Raw genomic sequence first — 17,903 nt, 5'->3', positions numbered from 1 at the left:
ATCCGGGAAGTCCTTTCTAATGTTAAAGTACTTTTATTTTGTGGCCTTCAAAATTTGAAGAACCACCATTCATTTTTCAAGGCTGAGTGCTTTGTAGCTTAATAATGTTGAATGGAGGTAGAACTAAACATCACCCTGATTCTTTATTAAAGTTGGGAAGCCAGATTTATCTCCAGAAGTTCCCAACTGATTATTATGAATATAAGAGAGTAATCCAAAGGGGATGGGGAGGATTTGAAGGAAGGTGGATCTGCCCAATCCAAAGCTGTTCTAGACTCCGTGATGGCGAAAGTAAGGGCAACATTTTCCTCTTCATTTTGCTTCGGTTTTTTGGCTAACTGCGGGCTGGTTTTTTAAAATTGTCCTTCTCATTAAGACCGCTGAGAAGGAAAATTGCTATGCCAGGAAAGCTTTCAATCTGCTCCAGAATGCCTCCTTTTTGCCCTCTGTTGTTGAATGATTAGTGGCAGAGAAGAAGCAAGCAGTGGATATTTTCGTGTCAAGAACTCCTGCTCTACTCATGAATATCCCCCTCTACCTACAGAGACACAGCGTGATGGCAGGGCCACATTTACATACAGACTGAGTGGGCTGCAGCCCAGGGCCTCATAATCTAGGGGGGCCTTGTAATCTTTCCAGTTTTGTTTTGTTTTTAAAAAAGCAGGCAGATTTTACTAACTAGGCCCTGATGCTTAGTAACATTAAATGCATGACGTATGAGTCTATGACTCCTTAACACAGGTGGATACATGCTGTTTAGTAAAGTTCATGGAGGCTAAAGCTACTCAGAATCAAATTACAAAGTCAGCTATGAAGTATTGCAAGTGTTCAGATCACTGTCTATCGTTATAGTGTGAAAACACAAGTCTTTTATATCATTGTGCATCACAACAATATTTAAATTTGACTTCTTGTGAAAGTAATGAGTAAGCAATATGAAAGGGATACAGAGGTAACTGTGATTCCCTGATGAATGTTCTGTGTGAATTTCTTCATTCATTCCCTACTTTTGTAAACTTATTAAAAGTTATAAACTTATAAACTATCATTTTATCAGGGCTAAAATTTCAGTAATACTCTACTTTCATTGAGTAGATAAAGAAGAGAATGAGGTTTTGTTTCTCATGATCAGATGCTGTTAAGTTCAGCCTCCCCAAGTCCTGCCTAGGTCTTTAAGCTGAAGGAGGTAAATCTGCAAACAATATATCCAGTCACAAGGAGCCTTGTGGACGCTTACTTGCTCTGTACCTCCGTCTGCTTCCTTCTTTTTGACTCCTCTCAATGCATTTGTTTCCAGGCCAGACGAGGAGCCCATGGAAGAGGACCCTCCCCTGTAGCAGGCATCTTTGAGGCTGGAGTTCTCCTGTTTGTTCGTCTTGTCTTGAAGCTCTGCCAAGAAGCTTTCTCTTGTTACTCCTGCATCCTGTCATGGTTTTCTTCCAGACTACAGAAAGGCAGCCATGCGTAAAAGAAAGCTAAATCTCTCTGTATCTGTACAGAATATGCTTGTGGAAAAGAAAAAGTGCAGGTGAAGAGCAGAAATATTAAAGACATATGCGCTGAGCGTTCTTCCTCTTTTCCTAAATGGAAGTTTGAGAGGCAAGAAGCCAGTGAAGTATTTGGCAAAGTTGCCAACTTTTTAAAAAGAAAGAAATCAAAGATTAAACACAGATATGACAACTTTCATTTAAAACTGGTGCTTAAAAGTTTGATTATCCTCCGTTCAGACCACTCAGACCATATTGTAGTTTTGTGTTTTATGTTTTATTTTTGTGGCTCTTGCCTACCTGTGATCCAGACACTCTCTTCAAAACCCAAACAATATGAGAAGTCTTTTTTCCCCTTTATATGAAGGGTGAAAAGAGAACTAAGCTTTTTTTATACCTAATATACATGCAGACAGACTATATATGTGTGGCGAGGAAGAACGTAAACCAAGGAAGAAAGCCCAGAAAGGGGATTGGCTTTAGCATCTCCAAAGCCATCTGAAGAGTTTGTGCCTTTAAAAAAAAAGATTGGATTGATTTTGGGCAGCTGGTTTTTTCTGACATTTTGATGAACAATGCCTTAAAGAAAAGAACTCTGCAGTGATTCTTCTGGAAGGGCGGGCAGCTGAGAACTGCAATCAGCAAGAAAGGCTCTAGGATTTCTGCTGGCAAGTAATGGCCGGAGCTTCTCCCAAACAGTTGACAAGTTTGGATTTTGTTTTGTTTTCTTTTATTGCTGTTTAAAATGAAAATTAAGGTAGTTGCCAGTAATGTGGCAAATACTGTTGGGTTTCTAAAATTCAACGATTGATTAAAAAATCCCAGCATCTTCTCCTACACATTATGTATAACCATTTTAACTATCAATTTGGTTGTAAAAGCATGCATCAGATACAACTGCAAATTTTAAAAAATTGGAATGCTTTTTATTAAAAGCAACTAGCATGATATACTGCTTAATATTTTAGGTATAATTATATAAATGTATATGTATAATGTATATTCCAAATGTATTCCAAGCTTAGAAACGCGACTCTTACAAATTATTGATAAAATATTTATAATGCATTTATACAAAATATATAAATAAATGCAGATTACAATGGTAGCCATTGGAAGTTCCCTTGCAAAAGATTTATTTGTGAATTGGAGTGTAAGGGTTTTTAGAAAAGGGATCTTGTTTGAAACTTGACCATTTTCAAACTGTAGTTTGGAATGCTTTCAGAATGCCAACATTTTAGCCGCTAGGCAACTACCCTAACATCACTATTTTAATTTAAGATTTTTAATTTTGATCTTCTTTTAACAAAATGAGTTTTTTAGTAAATATGTATTTGCTGTTGCTTTATTTTATTATTGGTTTTTACAAAATCCTTAAAACAGCCTTATTGCATGAATTTTCATTTTATTTTCCATTGGACAGCTGTGTTTCTAAACAGTAACCATTTTCTTGACCTGTGTCACTTTCCACACTGGAGTTTTATTTGTGTTTGGCCTTTCGTACCATCAACAGTTTTCATGGTCATGTGGGACAGTTGCAAATTGTTAGGCTTTGTTTTTAGAAAGCCCTTTTCACAAAAGGAAGGATTCCAAGGTCTTTTTATATCAGGAAACTGATTGTATATTTTATCAGTTCTGCAGTCATAGTTGCTATGCTACATTTAAAAAAATAAGGAGCTTTCTTAACCTTAAAAATATATTAATATTACAAAGAGCGATGTATCCTATATCCTCAGTATAGAGTGTGACAAGGATTATTAAAGGCATTAATAAATTTAGTGACCATGTTGAAGGTCTGCCAAACTCTCATGCAGTTAATGCTAACACATACACACAGAACTTTTCTTAAACCACTCTGGTTGAGTTAGTCCTCTAATAGACTATTTCACAGTGAATCGTAATATTAATACCTTCTTTTTGGCTGGGAGACTGCTAATCTTGGTCACTATTTCCTATCCCCCCAGTTGCCTTTTGAGGTGAGGGGAGTTGACCCTCAGAATAAGTAACTAAACTTTTAGTGGTGAAATTAGATATCTGGAGGAGACTGAATTCATGTGTTCTTTTTCAAGCAGTGTAGGATATTACATGCCCCTCATCTGAATAACCAGTGGTATTTTCCTTTTTTAATATTTTTGTTATGATAACTGACAGGGTCACTTTGTAGTAACTTATTTTCTGGTTCTGAAAAGTTTTGTTTTTCTTCATTCCATTAAAATCAGAATTGTGAGAATTTAATTATAAATCCGACTGAGTGCTGGAGAGAGTTTGAGGTTTTTATTTAATGCTTGATATGCAATTTTTAAGACACACTACAATATTTGAGTTATTGCTAACCCAAATACATGCAAATTGATGAATACTTTTTGGCATTAGAACTGCCAAGAGCATAAGAGTAAAGTTTGACAGTAAAGATAAAATGTATATTTTATAAAATGACTACCTTGCTGCTGTGATCTTTAAAGATTTTTGCTGTGGAATCATCTGATTTCATATTTTGTTAGTTTAGCCCTTGATGACTGTTGATAAAAGTGATGCATCCACAATTACTTCAGTCTAAAATACATTTTATTTTCAACACCACTTTACATGTTTTCAAAATACTTACTGTATTTACGCGAGTCTAATGCGCCATGAAATTTAACGCGCACCTCAATTTCCAAAACCTTGGAACCAAAAAAGTATTTGCTGGTGACTGTAAATGCAGCATCAAATCTAATACGCGCCCTAATTTTCGCAATGTAATTTGGCCAAAAAAAGGTGCACATTACATTCGAGTAAATACGGTACTTTTTCATTGCAAGAAATTGCTGGTACACACAACTCAATGGTGTTGACATGTTGGCCTGGAGTATTTGGTAACTGCTTTCAATGTTGTTAATTTTAGGACTCTTACTTTGTTTCTTACAAACAAGTGTTGCTACATCATTGCCTTTCTAAAGTCACAAACTACTTTGTTATACGTCAGTCTGTTCCATAATCCAGAATTCTGAGATCTTTTTAAAATTGCTGTTGCCTAACCTTGCTCCAGTAGCATAAGGCAAACATGAGCATCATGGATGTTGGGAAGGCACCACTGTAGCCTTGTTTCCCCCACTTAACATGGACCTGCTTGTGAGCTCTATGGCTAAACTAAGAATCCAAGCTGATTTGGGCAACAGGCCTATGCTTCCCACATTTTTATAGACTATGAACATGAGGTACCTGAGTCCCACCAGCAAGATACTCGAGGTTTTTGCTAACTCAGCTTCCAAGGTATTGGGTGGCTTATTACAACTCTTCTCTTGTAGCAATTTAGAAACAAAGGAACATCTTGAAGCTGTATTACCCAGAAGCAAGATCCAGGTCGTAGTACAAAGTACTAATAGTTGAGTATTTGGGGTTTATTTTACTTTCAGTACACAAACATTCCTTTTTATTAGTCATGTACTCATTCCATTCTTCCTTTTGTAAACTTTTGGGCCCACATTTTATGGGCATTGATATATATATATAAATATATATATATATATACATAAATATATATATATGAATATATTTTTTTAAGTTTCCTACACCTTGAGGTTGCATGGTCTGTTAGGTTGGCATGTCTTTATATTGTATACAGATTTTGCACGCCACACGTGGCAGCTTTGGAAAGAGAAATCCCCTCTAATGGCATTAGCAACAGATAAACTGTTGGGATGTTTTCTGTCATGCAAATTAAAGTGAGGAGCATGGGGGGGGGGAGTTTGTCTTACTGAACTTATTAAGGACCTGTGCTTTTTATTGTAAAATTTAAAAAATACAAAGGACTACTTAAACATTTGTCATTTTAAGAGAAAAAAATATCTAGCACTTGTGACAAACCAATAATAGAGTTTATTGTATTTATGTGGAAATAATGTTCTAGGGGAAACTGTACAGAACACACAAGTAACTGCCTGTGTCATTTTTCTTTAAGGGGGGAGGAGTTTTTTGTTTTTGTTTTTCATTTAGGCAGGAAAGGGATAAGGCAGGCACAAACATATGCCAACTTCTTTTTATATTAATGCTCAGATAAAAATGTCAAGAACTTTTAAGAGTTAACTCTTCAGCACAGCTGTGTTAACATTTTTATTTTGAAAGATGTATCAATAGATTTCACTTTTAAGCAGTGATGTGCAAACACTGTGGTTTCAAACAAACTTTATATCAGCAGGAAATGAAGTTTCTTCATAGTGATAGTTGAGCTTCACCGTGTATTTGATATTGATGAAAAATCCTATTGATAGAAAGAAAAAAGAGGAAAAAGAAAGAATCTAACACTTCTGGTGCTCTACATTGGAGATGCTATGTATATGGGATGGAAATCTATTCACCCAAGAGCTTATTACAAATATGTAGTACCAAAAGTTGTAACTCTTATTATATTCTGCTTTATACCTATACATGCTCAGTATGTTGTCACCATTGGTAGCAGCTACCAGTTTATTCTGTAATTTAGACACAGTTTCACTCTTAACTGTATGAACCCTTTAAGTGATGGTAGCATATTCTTTGTACTTCAATTTTCTTACCACCTTTTTCCTTTACTTGGTGGGGTTGAAGGTTTTGGGTTATTTTTCCTAGCTCTCTATATCTCTCTCTCATTCCTGTTTTTGTTGTTTTGTTTCACTTGTTTTTTACTGGCCAATGGTGTCTTTCTCTGACAATACCAACTTCACTTTCAACTTTAATAGAAGTCCAGTATTTTGTACCACATTATGACAACTTGTTATTCTTGTGGTGTAAATAAAAAGATAAAGTGAATTATAGTACCATCTCTGTTGCAGTTGCTGATCTTCATATCTGTTGTCTTCTGTTGTTTGACTCATTCTTGTACTCCTACACTAGCGTTGCCATCTCCTGACTATGACTTGGAGATCTGGCATATGTTGCCTTCAGAGCTCTGGAGCAGAAAAGCTTCTGCAGATACGTCTCTCTAAAGAAGCAAGCATATCTCAAGGCTTTGTTCTAGTGAGGGGAAGACTTGTTTCTGGATGGCACGATTTCAGACAGCAAGTTGGGGCTTACATGACTGAATACACCCAACAAACCTACCACCACCACCACCAAAAAACACATGCAAAACTAGATGTTACAGATAAGTGTTTTGTCTTCGTTTTTCCTTCTAGTTTTCTGTGTAGAGGGTGTGTATTTGTTTAGTTTTTGTATGGAATAGCATTCCATCACCTAAGGTCTGAAGTCGTGCAGCCCAGACGCAAGTAGACTCCTTCAGTGATGACGAGACTTCTGTTGAAACACTGGAACTCACTATTATTCATTAGCATTTCCCAAACTATCCCTTGGGCTAACAAAATGGTCTCTGCTAGGGCAGTAGCATTTCAGTCCAAATGCATGCAAAACCAGATTATTAGAGAGGTGGATAAAGAATACATTACATTCTAAGCACAATGTATAAAATGTGCTAATCAGGCCAAAATCAAGAGAATTGAATCTGCACACGTAGAGCAACTTTTCACTTTTGCCCTCCTAGCAGCCCCCCCCCCAACCTGGCATAGAAAACCTGTGGCCCTTGCAATGTTGTTGGACACCCATCAACCCCAGACAACATGACCAGTGGTCAGGGATGGAAGTTGCAAATGGGAGGGCCAGAGTTTAGCCACCCCTGATCTGAAAGCTTTGGTGTTGTTTAGCTGTGTCTGACTCCTTGTGACCCCCTGGACCAGAGCACGCCAGGCACTCCTGTCTCCCACTGCCTCCCGCAGTTTGGTCAAACTCATGTTGGTAACTTCGAGAACACTGTTCCCATTTAAAGTACCGTTCCAAATTCATCTCCTATAGTTCTTTTTGGGTATAAAATGGTGAGTTTAAGGATTGAAGACTAGCCAAGCCTCCACTTTTTAGGCTGGAAGTGGGAAGGGTGGCAGCAACAGGGCATCTCTAGATTTCATGAGGCCTTAATCTATATTATCCGGAGTGACCTTGACATGCGGTCACAGGACCGTGCGTTGTCCATTAGCTTTCAAATTCCTTAAAACTCTCACACATTACAGAGAAACCAGGAAAATCAAAAGTATAAGGAAATGACTTGCTCATAATACCCCTTTTCTACTGTATAATTTACCTCACCTGTAATGTGATTTATGACCTCCAAGCATCACCTAGAACTCACAAACCTCGGAGCATAGAATCATAGAATCATAGAGCTGGAAGAGACCACAAGGGCCATTGAGTCCAACCCCCTGCCAAGCAGGAAACACCATCAGAGCACTCCTGACATATGGTTGTCAAGCCTCTGCTTAAAGACCTCCAAAGAAGGAGACTCCACCACACTCCTTGGCAGCAAATTCCACTGTCGAACAGCTCTTACTGTCAGGAAGTTCTTCCTAATGTTTAGGTGGAATCTTCTTTCTTGTAGTTTGGATCCATTGCTCCGTGTCCGCTTCTCTGGAGCAGCAGAAAACAACCTTTCTCCCTCCTCTATGTGACATCCTTTTATATATTTGAACATGGCTATCATATCACCCCTTAACCTCCTCTTCTCCAGGCTAAACATGCCCAGCTCCCTTAGCCGTTCCTCATAAGGCATCGTTTCCAGGCCTTTGACCATTTTGGTTGCCCTCCTCTGGACACGTTCCAGTTTGTCAGTGTCCTTCTTGAACTGTGGTGCCCAGAACTGGACACAGTACTCCAGGTGAGGTCTGACCAGAGTAGAATACAGTGGCACTATTACTTCCCTTGATCTAGATGCTATACTCCTATTGATGCAGCCCAGAATTGCATTGGCTTTTTTAGCTGTCGCGTCACACTGTTGGCTCATGTCAAGTTTGTGGTCAACCAAGACTCCTAGATCCTTTTCACATGTACTGCTCTCAAGCCAGGTGTCCCCCATCTTGTATTTGTGCCTCTCATTTTTTTTGCCCAAGTGCAATACTTTACATTTCTCCCTGTTAAAATTCATCTTGTTTGTTTTGGCCCAGTTCTCTAATCTGTCAAGGTCGTTTTGAAGTGTGATCCTGTCCTCTGGGGTGTTTGCCACCCCTCCCAGTTTGGTGTCATCTGCAAATTTGATCAGGATGCCCTTGAGTCTATCATCCAAGTCGTTGATAAAGATGTTGAATAAGACCGGGCCCAAGACAGAACCCTGTGGCACCCCACTAGTCACTCTTCTCCAGGATGAAGAGGAACCATTGATGAGCACCCTTTGGGTTCGGTCAGTCAGCCAGTTACAAATCCACTGAGTGGTAGCATAGTCAAGACCGCATTTTACCAGCTTCTTTACAAGAATATCATGGGGCACCTTGTCAAATGCCTTGCTGAAATCAAGGTAGGCTACATCCACTGCGTTCCCTTCATCTACCAGGCTTGTAATTCTGTCAAAAAACGAGATCAGGTTAGTCTGACATGACTTATTTTTCAGAAATCCATGCTGACTATTGGTGATCACAGCATTCCTTTCTAGGTGCTCACAGACTGTTTGCATAATGATCTGCTCCAGAATCTTCCCTGGTATTGATGTCAGACTGACTGGGCGGTAATTATTTGGGTCCTCTCTTTTCCCCTTTTTGAAAATAGGGACAACATTTGCCCTCCTCCAGTCTGCCGGGACTTCGCCTGTTCTCCAGGAATTCTCAAAGATGACTGCCAGTGGTTCTGAGATCACATCTGCCAGTTCTTTTAATACTCTTGGATGCAGTTCATCTGGCCCTGGAGACTTGAATACATCTAAACTAGCCAAGTATTCTTGTACTATCTCCTTAGTTATTCTGGGCTGTGTTTTCTCTGCTGAATCATTTGCTCCAAATTCTTCAGGTCGGGCATTGTTTTCTTTATCGGAGAAGACTGAGGCAAAGAAGGCATTGAGGAGTTCAGCCCTTTCTGTGTCCCCTGTTTGCATTTCACCATCTTCTCCTCTGAGTGACCCCACTGTTTCTTTGTTCTTCCTTTTGCTACGAACATACCCATAAAAGCCTTTTTTGTTGCTTTTAACCTCTCTAGCAAGCCTGAGTTCATTCTGTGCTTTAGCTTTTCTGACTTTGTGTCTACACGTGCTGGCTATTTGTTTGAATTCCTCTTTGGTGGTTTCCCCCCTTTTCCATTTTTTGTACACATCCTTTTTTAATCTTAACTCAGTTAAAAGTTCTTTAGATAGCCACCCTGGCTTCTTTAGGCACCTTCCATGTTTCCATCTCATTGGTATTGCCTGACGTTGTGCTTTTAGTATCTCCCTCTTAACAAACTCCCAGCCATCATGAACTCCCTTTCTTTTTAGTATTACTGTCCATGGGATCTCACCCAGCACTTCCCTAAGTTTTATGAAGTCGGCTTTCTTAAAGTCAAGAAATTGAGTCCTAGTATGCTTGGCTGCTCCTTTCCGCTGTATAGTAAACTTCAGAAGAGCATGATCACTCGCGCCTAATGATCCTTCCACTTCTACCCCACTAACCAGGTCATCCACATTGGTTAGGACCAGATCTAAAATGGCTGTTCCTCTTGTTGCTTCTCCCACTTTCTGGACAATGAAGTTGTCTGCAAGGCCAGTGAGGAATCTGTTTGACCTTATGCTCTTGGCTGAGTTTGACATCCAACAAATGTCCGGGTAATTGAAGTCCCCCATTACTACTATCTCCCTTCTTTTTGCATGCTTGGCCATCTGTTCCAGGAAGGCATCATCTATGTCCTCCGTTTGGCTTGGGGATCTATAGTAAACTCCCACAATGAGGTCACTGTTATTCTTCTCTCCCTTAATTTTGACCCAAATGCTCTCACTTTGGCTTTGAGGTTCTAAATCTTGGATCTCTTCACAGGTATACACATCCCTGACATATAACGCCACTCCTCCTCCTTTCTTGTCTGGTCTGTTTCTCTGAAATAGATTGTATCCCTCCATTATTACATTCCAATCGTGGGACTTATCCCACCAGGTTTCAGTGATGCCTATTATGTCATATTTAGTTTGCTGTACCAAGAGCTCAAGCTCATCTTGTTTATTTCCCATGCTTTGCGCATTAGTGTACAGACACTGAAGTCCATTAATCATTCCCCTGTGTCTCTTATTTAAGGATTTTTTCCTCCTACCACTAGGTCTGCGTGCTGTTTGCTCCATTTGGTCTATGACATTTGGATGATCATCTTCATCAATTGATAGACTCCTACCTTCAGGAGCACTGTCTCCCTCCCCCACATTAGTAGCTTTTGCAGTTGAGCTGCAAAAGCTGCCCCTTTCCCAAATGACAGCAAAAATGGAAGAGCAGATGTCCAGATCACTCCTGCTTCTTCAGCTTCACTGCAGCAACTGTCTCTTAGGTCTATTAAAAACACCTTTAGTTACAAATATACCCGGCACCCTTTTCTACAAGCACAAGTGGGAGCAACATTCATGTGTCTAGAACCACTCTCTCCTTGTAACTGTTCTGTTTGTTTCTTGAATTCACCTCTATTGGTGTTAGCAGATAGAAAGTTGGTTCCCAAAACCTTCTATAAAACAGTGCTGGTGCTTTCAGCCCAAGACATGAGGAAATTGATAGGACATCAGCACTTGCTCAGCACTAGCCAAGAAGGTGGGGTGGGGATTGTGGGAGGGTTTGCTGGTATCATAATTTCTGGTGACAAATGGCCATAATCTGAATAGATCCTTTGGGAAAAGAATGAGAGTTTCCTCTGAAAAAAGGACAAAGCAATCCAGCCCAGCTGGATCGCACCAGCCTCCTCCGCTGGTTGAGTAGTTTGTTTCCAACAAGGGGAATTGTCAGGTGCTTCCAGGAAGACCCCATACGGAACGTGAGCTCAGGGACCCTGTCCGGCTGTCTTTCTCCTAGCAACTGATCTTTGCAGGTCCACTGCCTCGGCACATAGAGGCTCTGTTTAGCCATTCATGGCTATTAGCTATTGACAGACCATCCTTCATGAATCTGTGTCAAGCCTCCTAGGAGAGGCAATGCCATGACAGCACTCTGTTTGGGCCTTAGCTTTATGGTAAAGGTGTCTGAGGCCAACAACATGGCCCTATAGGTACAGGTGGCTTTTGTTCCACCTGCACTTCCATCAGCGCAAGCCCATCTGGCTTGTCGTGGACCTTCAGGTCCTCTGGGGATGGTCCTCAAGAACTGTTTTCTCCTTACATGGTGCTTGCCTCACAACTGTTTGAAGCTGCAGGGTCTGTGCGTAGTATAAGTGTTGCCTTGCAAAATAGGCAGTTGGAGTCTGGAGTGGCTTGCTTGGAGAGTAGGGATATGGCCATCTGTGTCTCTGGGGTGGGAGTGGACTGAAAGAATATGATGAGGGTCTTGCTTGTTTTTTGAAAATGTTGGGAAACGTCAGCTGGGCTTTCCCCTGTGTGTTCAATTTAGGAGTGTTTGGGGTGATGTGGAAAGAGTAGGAGCTAAGACACTTAAAAGGGTGGTGTTGCCTTCAGAATTTATTTGTCTTTGTGTTTGTCTCCTGTGATTTTATATCAATCTGTGTAAACCTTTGGAATTGGAAAATCGTATGTTTTATATTGGTGGGAGATGGCTACCCATCTCAGGTCCCTGGGATACACAAGTAGAAGATAACTTGACTTTTTAGGTAACCACCCTCTCCAGAAATGGGTGTCCCTAACCCTAGATCTATAGAAGGTAGCTGAAGTTGTACTCTGCACCAGCACTTTGGTGCTCAGGTAATGACCACATACTCAGCTGCTGCTTATTAGCTCCTTTATTGTTTTATATATATATTTGTTGTCACTTTATTCTGGGAGCCCCAGACAACTGGAAGAAAAGTAATCTGGTACAATGTAAATAAATATATAAATATCCACCTCCACAGGGATGTATGCACTGAAGCACAGTCACCACTCTAGATCAGAGGATAAAGAGTGCTCTGAAATTTAGACAGAATGTCCTTGAAGCGCTTTGTTTTTTAAATGATACTTATCATGGTGATCTTTATTGAGTCTTCTGGGTACTATCACTTTTCAGATAAGTAATGTATCTTCTAATGCAAATTCCATGTTGCTGAGAACTTTTTAGAAATGCAGGATTTCCTGTGTTAAAATGCCCATATTATTTATCACACTTTATCACAATTATTGGGTGGCAAGTGACTCTCTAGCTCCCCCTAGTGGATAGAATTTGAAATCCCTGAAAAGAGATCACAGTATTTAATTTGGAGGTGGGAAATTAAGTAGGCAGCCTTTTCAAAATGGGATACTTTTATAGCTGTCAGGGGCTGCTCTGCCTTTTCCTGCATGCTGAGGGTGGAGCCTCCCATAGGAAACGGGGGCTTAAATGTTTCAAATGAATGAGTTAATATATCTATAATTGACAGGTGTGTGTCTGCTGTTGGTTCCTCCTGATGACCTTTCAGGACGGCATTTCGCAATATATGCCAGTTGCCTGCTCACACCAACTGGCTGGTTGAAGCTGCCAGGCACAGGGTGACAGTTTTGGAGGACGAATGTTTTAAAATGGCACCCAAAAGCTTAATCTGGCCTGGTGCAATGGGTGCATATGACTTGCAACCAGTTTGTGGAGCTTTTCAAGTAGTCGCCCTGTGCCAAGTGGTGATGTGGATCATCCTCGATGGCAGCCTGGATTCTCCTTGACCTCCCCTTGCAGTGTGGCATCTGCCAGTCTATCATCCGATGAGCCTTGAGATCTTCTGGTCAGCCAAGGGTGCCTTCCTGCTGCAACTTCTCTCTGCTCTGGGAAGAGGAGAAGCTCATCACGGTCTGAAGAAAAGCAAAAGCTGCAGAGAAAAATATTTGCCTGGGACTGGTATAACAAGCCCACCATGTATGTTTTACATTTGATGTCATGTAGCGGATTCTCTTGCTTGTCCTTTGAAGAACACACACACACATTTGCACGGGTCCAAGAGCTCAAAAGGTGTATCCGTGGTGCTTTGATCAGATGCCATGCATAATTTGTTGAAAACTGGACATTTTAATGCACAATACTATGTTTTTTCATACACCTTGCTCACAATCTATGTAGGATGTTTTGTTAGCATTGGGTTCTTCATGAAGCATTCTTTATTGCCCTGGGGTGGATCTAAACACAGGAACACAACACTGTAAACTGGTCAGAAATTAGATTGTTTTTACCAAACAAAAAAATTCCAATGAGAAAGCCCGTTTTAAACAATTTTTGCTCTCTGATGCCATCTAATGTTGCATGTTTAAAACACATTCAAATTGTGTTATTGTGACGAGTGTAGCTGAGTCCCTAGTCATCTTTTTCTCTTTTCTTTTTGCCTCAATAGCACCCTCTGCTCACCAAAAGCAAATGGCAAAACAGAATTATATTCTTCATTGCCACTCCCAAATTTCCCAACAGTCATGCACTGGATGTTTGCAAAAACTCAAAGCACAAGCAAAGGGGATTTGGGGATAGGTGGGGAAGGTGTTGTGCTTGCTGTTTTATATAGCAAATTACATTTGTCTGTAAAAAGGTTGCAGTGCACCCTGACCCTTAAGAGAAAGGGTGGAGTGGAAATATAATTGAAATCCTCCTAACAGATGTATTACCACGCCTCCCAGGCCCAGCCATGCCTGTATAATCCTGACTCCCTCGCTACACACACACACACACACACACACACACACACACACACACACTTCCACCGCAGTGCCCCAAGGTCATCTCTGCCTGGAGTGTTTTCAATTCCTTGAATTCTGATCCTCCTCTTGTCAATGCTGGGCTGCTTCCAATATGAGGTCACTGTCCACCTCTTCTTATTAATTAGCGCACTGGGACTCAGAAGCAGAGCTTTGGTGTAGATCACTAAAATTAATCCAAGTATATTCTACACATTTCAAGGCAGGAAAAACTAACATCTGGACAATTTGAGCTCCTCTCTGCTGTTCTTTCCTCCCTAACCTGCACCCTGCCAGTCACACTCCAGTTTATAATGTTATATAAAGCCATCTCATCCCTTCCATGGTCTCTTTAAAAAGGGGGGTGGCTCTGTGTTCATGGCAAAGTTCGTTTATTCCAGGGTCAAAAAGACAAAAATGCCCTGTGCCTGAAGACAGGCCTGCTGCCAAAATTTCATCTGAACTGAAATTTGTCATCATCAACAACTTTTATTCTATAGTCACAGACCTGGTAATACTAAACTTTGAATTGAAGGGTTTCTCATGGGACCAAACATATGAGGAATTTTGAGGGAAGCCAAGATATTTCAATAAGAGTAATGCAGTTTCTCAGATGGGGTTTTGTGCCTCTTAAGGTTGTCATTGGATTTGGCCCAAGCAAATGTGGAGATCTTCTCAGGAGCCAAAGGAAATGTATTAGGCATGAAATTTTTCGGGGGTGGTGGTGGATGGGTTTGCACACCAGCTAGAACCTTCTACATCCATTTGCCTTGATCCAGCAAGGGCGGCCATAGCACAGAGGTTGCATGCAGATGCCCTTGCTGGTTTGAGAGCTGCTTATGCACATAGCATCTGGGCTGACCTTAATGATGCTAAGCCAGGATAACTAAATAATACACCAATAATCGACTTTTGTTTTGTGTATGTTGTAATGCTCTTTTGTTGCTATGGCCGATGGCTAACATAAATAAAGTTCATTCATTCCCCAAGGCAGTGCACCTTCTGAATCCTACATTCAAGGGAGGGAGAGGAGGAGCTGGTGCCTCAGGACCTGTTCCTGGAGGCAACACACTAGTCACCATGGGAAACAGGAGGCTAAAACAGAGATGGGAATACTATAACTCACCCCAACCAGCATTGCTGGCAGGGGATTTGTAGCGCACTGGGTACCTCATTCATTGTACTTAAAATCAGAGAAAAATGATGACCATTTTTTCATTTCCTCACTATCTCTGCAATAATGGCCAAAGTGAAATAAGCTCTATTTGTCATATCATGGGAGAAACCAAGTTTTACTGGGCATTTATACTGGGCTGCAATTTGATGGGGCAGAGGACTGCTCTCCTTCCCTTTGCATGGAAGGAACAAAATATCTCCAACACTTGACCAATTCAGGAAGATAGGAAGTTGAGGCAAGCAGGCCAGTGCTCTTCTGACTTCAGCACTAGATAAGGTTCACAGCCTGGCCCTGAGCACCCAGCAGTGTGGGGTAAATACTACAGCATGTGCTGTATTGAATGGTTGTGATACAGAATCCCTTTCTTCACACAACATCACTGTTCTTCCTGAAAAACTGAGATTATGGTTAGGTCTCCATGGAGGTATCAATTCAAAGCCCCTCAAAATGACAACATGGTTAGAATACTAAATGTGTTCCCATTCCAACTCCTTTTCTTCTTTTGATAGAAATACAATAAAAATGCAGAAGAAATTTGGAAATGGAAAGGCTTAGAATCAAACCCTCTTAATTTGAAAAATTCCTGAGCAATTGGGAGCCAAGTTTCCACCTTCATCCCTCTGAATTTCACTTCAACTCGCCATGGCTTCTGCCACCACCCCTCTGAGCTGCTGCTTCCCCTTTGCTCCTGCTCCTCCTCTTCTCACACTTCCACAAACTTTCCTTCAGAAAAACGTACACAGCACTAACTGTGTAGTGCAGGATGGGGACTTCAGGCCTGGAGGCCAAATGTGGACCTCCTGTCGTCTCTACTTGGCTCTTTGGATTCTCCTAGGACCACACCCCTCCCCAGCCACGCTCTGTGTCCTCCTTGAGCGCTTAAGCCTGGCTGGAATAGGCCCTTGAACTAGGACAATGCCTCTTGCTTGGATGGATGGAGATGCATTTTCTGTGGTCAGAATGTGGCCCACTGTGCACAGAGAAGAGCTCCTTCAGGTTCATCCTGTCTACAACAATATTTAGAAACCTTCTTCCAGCTGAGGAAACCTGGTTGTGGGGAGGATTCTGTGCATATTCTGCTGAACATGCTTAAAATCTCTCTTCAGACGATTGTGCTCAGTGTATGGGAAGTGGGCGAAAGAGGGGATGTGAGCAGCCCACAGAGTGGTGGTAGGGAAGGGCGTGTATTCCTCATGTACACAGTGTCTGTCCTCACATGTTCTTTTGAAGGCCTGAATTGAGGCTGTTGTGGTTGTTAACCCTTGAAAAGTGAAGCTCCCAACCTCAGGGAAGGAACTCTATGCATTCACAGTTGCACAAACCCCGACTCCATGCAGACATTAGGGATGGTGGAGCATTTCAATGCAGATCCCATTTAAAGCTGAAGCAATCAATTTTGCAGTTTCTGAAACAATATGAGAACTGAAACAATATGAGAACATATACAGTCAAAACTGTATATGAAAATATGTTTCGTATGAGACATTTGCACTAAAATGCTGGAGAATTTTCATAGGGATGTTTTTTTAAAAAACAACAAAACATAAATTGCTGCAGAAATGTGGAGAACTGAATTTAAGATTGGAAAAGTGAGAAAATAAGATAAGTGAAATTGACAGAGCCTGCCATTCCTAGCAGACATTCAGTTGAACATCCCATGCCCAGCCAGGATGATTTTGAATACACAGTTTAACTCTCCTGATAGGGCTAATAAATCCCGCTTAACACAATTTGGTAAAGATTTAAATACAATTAATTTTGCTTCTTAAATGCCCAAAGTAGACAATTTGCATTCTGAAGGTTCATACTAAAACAAACTTCCCCTCTTTTGCTGTGAACTTGAGAACTGATGCTCAGTGTTCACGACACCATTTAATATGAGTCTGCTCTTTCCAGAAATTGCACTTGGGTGGCCCCTGAGCTACAAGCTTACAAACATCTCTGAGCAATTGCCAGCCCCCCCCTCCTCCAGCTCCCTTCTCTGTCAGCAGCATTCCCCAGCTGTTCCAAAGGGACTCAAGCTGGCTGGGAGACTGAAATATATTGCTTGAAAGAGAAAAGGCTTGGACTTGGACATGAACTTTTCCTAGAACAGACTTTTGTTATATTCAAATTATATTGCAATTCTTCTTTCATTTAGCCTTGCAACAACCCTGGAACTTTTAGGTGTGCATATTATGTTTGGGGATTGCCATCTGTCGCAGATGCTTTAGCTGAGATTCCTGCATTGCAGGGGGTTGGGCTAGATGACCCTTGGGTCCCTTCCAGCTCCAAGATTCTTTGATTCTAACTGGGCCAGAGAGAATGGGTTGCTTGTCCAAAGCCACCCAAAAGGCCATGACTGGTACAGGAGACTTGGCAATGCCCAGTGTTCTTTATTACACTGCTTCTAAAAATAGTGTTGTGAGTTTGGTGGGTGATGCCTGAGTCCATTGTAATTATTGGGGTCCTGGATCTAATGGAGGATTCAATTGTTGAAGTATCCAGGCCAGCTTATTGGTGAGTTAATGGGCCTAAGCCTGCTCCTTAGTATAACATAACAAAGGAAGTGGCTTTGTGCCAGACACCAAATGGGTAGGCCTCCCTCACCTGGCTGGTAGTCATGGAATCATAGAATTGTAGGGTTGGAAGGGATCCTGAGGATCATCCAATCCAACTGCAATGCAGGAATATGCAGCAGCCCCATGCGGGGATCAAGCCT

At 41.2% G+C, this 17,903-nt stretch overlaps 1 protein-coding gene across 6 annotated transcripts in view; it reads left to right on the top strand.

The window, feature by feature from the left end:
* The window catches only part of HDAC4 (histone deacetylase 4), a 130,156-nt gene extending 123,897 nt beyond the window's left edge, over positions 1-6,259 (top strand). For all 6 annotated transcript variants that reach the window (XM_081015997.1, XM_081015999.1, XM_081016002.1 and 3 more), the window contains one exon: positions 1,298-6,259. In XM_081015997.1, the coding sequence (XP_080872123.1) occupies positions 1,298-1,337 (40 nt within the window). In that variant the 3' untranslated portion in view covers positions 1,338-6,259. The remainder of the gene's footprint in view (positions 1-1,297) is intronic.
* The last annotated feature ends 11,644 nt before the right edge of the window (positions 6,260-17,903 follow it).

The sequence above is a fragment of the Podarcis pityusensis genome, assembly GCF_964106645.2.
Source record: "Podarcis pityusensis genome assembly, chromosome: 1".
NCBI classification, from domain to species: domain Eukaryota; kingdom Metazoa; phylum Chordata; class Lepidosauria; order Squamata; family Lacertidae; genus Podarcis; species Podarcis pityusensis.
The sequence above is the reverse complement of the archived record's forward strand: the minus strand, read 5'-3'. Positions and strand labels throughout refer to the sequence as shown.